Below are 4423 nucleotides of genomic sequence, written 5' to 3' on the forward strand. Positions count from 1 at the left end.
GCCTCTTGACTCTTTCAATCCGTGCTCAACTCTGTCACAAATATGGAGTTCTAACAATTGATTAACTCATGGATTATTTGATGACTACCGCTTGCGAGCTCATTGACTGCATTGTTGTAAACCCTTTGCAACCTGTGAGAGCTATCCACTCTCACACGTGGTTTGATGATCATGTAGCATTACCATTTGCAAACAAGGAAGAATAATTCGAACTTCTCTCACAAGAATTTAATATATGCCAGTGCAATAAAGAGGTTTTATCTTTGTTTTTTTTACAAAGAGAAGAACATAGTATCTATTTGTTCAGAAAGACCTTCATGGAAAGACCGGCCACATAGTGTGAATGCTATGTTGATTTTTTTAATAAAAAAATTTAAACTTGTAAGGGCTTGCATAGCTAATGTACTAAATGGAAACTTTAATTGCTCTACATACTGAGGATTAGCTACCCAAAAATGTTGAGACAAATGAAATGAGTGTTTTATGACTCGGTATGGTGGAAAGCTTTTTCATCCACTTCAAAAATGTCATCACTCTTTGGAAAGAATAGTTTGCTGCCACTATTCTTGATTTGGAGGAGAAAGTTGTTGAATCGATCGGTAGCGAAGTAGACGAAGGCCATTATGCCAATTTGGACAGAGAAGGCTATGTTCAAGCTTCTCAATTTCTCGTGAGGGAATACGCCCTCCCATATGGATATTCCTGAGTACATGTTGTAGATTCCGAGAATGATTGCCGATGTTCCCATTAGCCAATGTGCAACATACCACACTCCTCTCTCCATGGAGCCCCTGCAAAAATGTGTCAAAACTCTCTCTCTCTCTCTCTCTCTCTCTCTCGGAATTCTCCTTGATTCTATATTACATTATCTTACAAGTTTACATCATATGTAGGAACTTCATAGTAAGTTCCTGTTGGGGAATCATCTCTCTCTCTCTCTCTCTCTCTCTCTCTCTCTCTCTCTCTCTCTGTGCATGTGGCTTACATGGGTGGTCGAAGAAAGAAGGCAGCAAGGACATGAAACCAAATCATAATCCATAGAGCATATCCCAGGCGTTGGTGTGTATGTGTAGAGCTAATTCCAAGTTGAGCAAACCCACTCACCACTCCTGCTACCATGACTGCCATCCCGAGAGACTGTTCATCAACACACATACCATCTCAAATCTCTCTCTCCCTCTCTCTCTCTCTCTCACACACACACACACACACACACACACACACACACACACACACACACACACAATGGATGTCATACCTCAGACCATAAGTGTATTTGATACCAATTGCCGATAGTCTTGCCGCTAGCTTTTTTCTGTCTCGCGATTTGCATGAAGCGAGCACATAGGGCTCCCACAGGAAAGAGAAGCCCGAAGCTAACATACATAAGCCAACCATGAAGAATGATATACTCTCTGAAGTCGCTCTGCACGCACAAAAAAAGATCATCAAAAGAGCAAGGAGTGCATGCTAAGAGTATACCAAAAAGAAACACCAAGAGCAAGGATGATATGTGTGCATGTCATGTGAGCGTGAGAGACAGTGCAGTATCAAAGAAAAACATCAAGAGCAGGAATGTTATGTATGAGAGAGAGAGAGAGAGAGAGAGAGAGAGAGAGAGAGAGACGGTTTCTCGGAAGTTTGGCATGATTGCAACTCTGAGCTCCTCTCTTTTGATGCGTGCGCGAGCTGTCCTTCTTCCTCTGATCCTTCTCTTCTGCTATCGAGCTGTGCTTCTTACTCCCCTTTTACACCCACACGGAGAGAGAGAGAGAGAGAGAGAGAGAGAGAGAAGAGAGAGAGAGAGAGAGAGAAGGAGGGAGAAGAAGAAGCTTGTTGGGCAACGACTGGCCACCAGCGCACTGCATGTTTTCTTTTGAAGACCTGCACCCGCATCCATTCTTTTCTTCTTCTAACTTTAGTCTAACCCAAAAATATTTTTCCTAACCACAAGAAAAAAGGGCACACTTTAACTTTCCCACTTTTGAAGCATTTGCCTGTATTTACACTAACATTTGTTTTATTGCACCGGTGTTCTTCAAGGTGAGTTGCTAGCTTGATAAAAACACACTAGAGGTTTTTGTGAACAGTAGACTAATCCACTCTCTATGCTTTCTCTCTACTCTCTATGCTACTTATTTGTGGCGGGGCTCTCAAATTTTAAACTAGCTACAACACTGGGATCACTCTCTAGTTCGTGTTGGACATGAATAATGTCAATTCGCCTCAATTCTTTAAGGGGCCTCTAAACTGAGAAGAAGATACATGGGTGAAAGCATGTATAGGTGGTCCAAAAAGGGCTGTTTTGGACACTCCTTTTCAAAGCAGTTTTTGGGAACTTTGGAGTCTCCATTTGATTTTTGGGAAAGAAACTCAATGACGAGTACTGAAGATGGGAGGAATTTTTTTAAAAACAAGGGGTATGTATTTTTTACCACCCCCCGTAGTTCTTGGATGTGTTGGACGTACGAGCACCCCCTTTGTCTCCTTCTCTATGTGCGATTCTGCACAAAGCTACAGGTTTAGGGTATTTTTTGTGCGCAGTTTCTGCATAGAGCAGAGCGCCTTTCTCTCCTTCTCTGTGCGGTGTTTCTGCTACGCATTCCCTTTCTTTCCTCTGCGCGCAGTTCTCTGCTGTGCGTGCTTAGTTCTCCATCTCTCTCTCTCTCTCTCTCTCTCTCTCTCTCTCTCTCTCTCTCTTTCTACAAATAGGATGGGGGCTTCTCGCGAGTTAGGTGTGTGTGAGTGTCTCTGACATGTTTGGTCTTGTTGATGCCTGGGCTCTTCATGATGTATGTTCATGCGTTGAGCTCTTTTTCTTCAGGTTTTCTTGATCCGGCTCCATGCCCACCAGTACACAGTCGAGCAGAGTTTCTCGAGCAGTTCACAGGCTGCTTACGCGATTACTGGGCGGCAAAGAAAAGGGAACAAAGAGAGAGGCAAAGGCAACAAACTCTTTGTGTTGAAAAGCGGAAGGATGTCCAGCTCAATGAGAAGCAGAAAAAGAAGATTCTTCGTGCCATGTCAAGGTGCTGGCAAGAGCAGATGCAAGGACTGACAACCAAACTCCAAGGAGATATTTTTGAAGAGTTACTCCAGCAACCAATATTTTGCAACCTGCAGAACTCAACACATTCTATACAGAGAGCAGTGCTTTCCAACATTCGCAACACCTTGTCAGAAGTCAATATCCCGCACTCAGCCAAAAAAATACTTTTCAAGAGGGTAATGGCGTGCATTAATTTGAGGGATGAAGTAGATGCTTGACTCTATTTAGAGGATTGGAACCTTTTCTAGTCTTAGCATGTCAACAACAAGCTCATCTTTCTAGAAACATCACAGAGGACATTAAGGAGCTTGTGTTTGGTTTCTGGATAGCAGAGACCCGAGTGTCTTCGAACAAGAAGGACATATGCCAAAGGCGTATCGGCAGAAAGGTTGTTCTTAAGCATCCATTGCATTTGCTGGATCAACCTCATGTATTATGAACTATGCACTAACACTTGTCAAACTATAACAACTATCAAACTACAAAAAACTACTTTGAAGTAGTATATTGATCCTTGTTTACCACTATCAAACTCTAAAAAACCACTTCCAAGTAGTATATTGACCAATATTCACCACTATCAAGCTGTCACAACCACAATCAAACTGTAAAAAACCAATGTCAAGTAGTATAATGACCACTGTTCATCACTTTCAACCTGTCAGAACCACTGTCAAACTGTAAAATATCTTGAGAACTGAGAAAAAAAATCAAAAAGTGGTTCAACCCCCCTTCAAGTACTTTCCAAAGCAGTTAAAGTACTCATAGTGATTTAAAGTACCTAAAATACTGCTTTCAACCCCCTTCACGTGGAAGCTAATTGTACTTTGCAAAGTGTTAAAATAGTTTGTCACCACTTTAAATTATTCTAATAACCACTTGCAATTTGCCAACTGCCTAGGTGAGCACCTATGTAAGCACTTGGAAGTTTTCAAACCACATGAAGGTGATTGAAAGTGAAAAACAAACCACTTGAAAGTGGTTTAATGACCACTTTCAATATTTTTTAGGTGGTTTTAAGTGCTTCAGGTGGTTTGAAATCTGCCAAGTGCTTGGGTGAGAACCTTGAAGATTTCAAACCACCTGAAGATGATTTTTGATGACCCTTTTCAATCACCTTTAGGTGTTTTTAAGTGCTTCAAGTGGTTTGAAATCTGCCAAGTTCTTAGGTGAGAACCTATGTAAGCAGTTAGAAGATTTTAAACCACCCGAAGGTGATTAAAAGTGGTAAATAAATGATTTGAAAGTGGTTTGATGAACTTTTTCAATCACCCTAAGGTGGTTTAAAGTGCTTCAAGTGATTTTAAGAGTTCAAAGCCACTTTCAAACATGCAAAACCACTTCTAAGTGGTAAATGTTCCTCTTGAGTGCTTT

The 4423-nt window shown here is 41.4% G+C and overlaps 1 protein-coding gene across 1 annotated transcript; it reads right to left on the bottom strand.

Annotated features, from left to right (window-relative positions):
• Nucleotides 1–236: 236 nt before the first annotated feature.
• On the bottom strand, nt 237–1835 carry LOC147424871 (cytochrome b561 domain-containing protein At2g30890-like). The gene is made up of 4 exons (XM_086500278.1): nt 1628–1835; nt 1259–1426; nt 986–1137; nt 237–791 (listed from the first exon to the last, which is right to left on the bottom strand). The coding sequence occupies exons 1-4, from the start codon at nt 1646–1648 to the stop codon at nt 482–484; spliced, it is 651 nt and encodes a 216-aa protein (XP_086356404.1). The 5' UTR covers nt 1649–1835; the 3' UTR covers nt 237–481.
• Nucleotides 1836–4423: the final 2588 nt, after the last annotated feature.

The sequence above is a fragment of the Adiantum capillus-veneris genome, chromosome 25 (assembly GCF_014529385.1).
Source record: "Adiantum capillus-veneris isolate H3 chromosome 25, ASM1452938v2, whole genome shotgun sequence".
NCBI classification, from domain to species: domain Eukaryota; kingdom Viridiplantae; phylum Streptophyta; class Polypodiopsida; order Polypodiales; family Pteridaceae; genus Adiantum; species Adiantum capillus-veneris.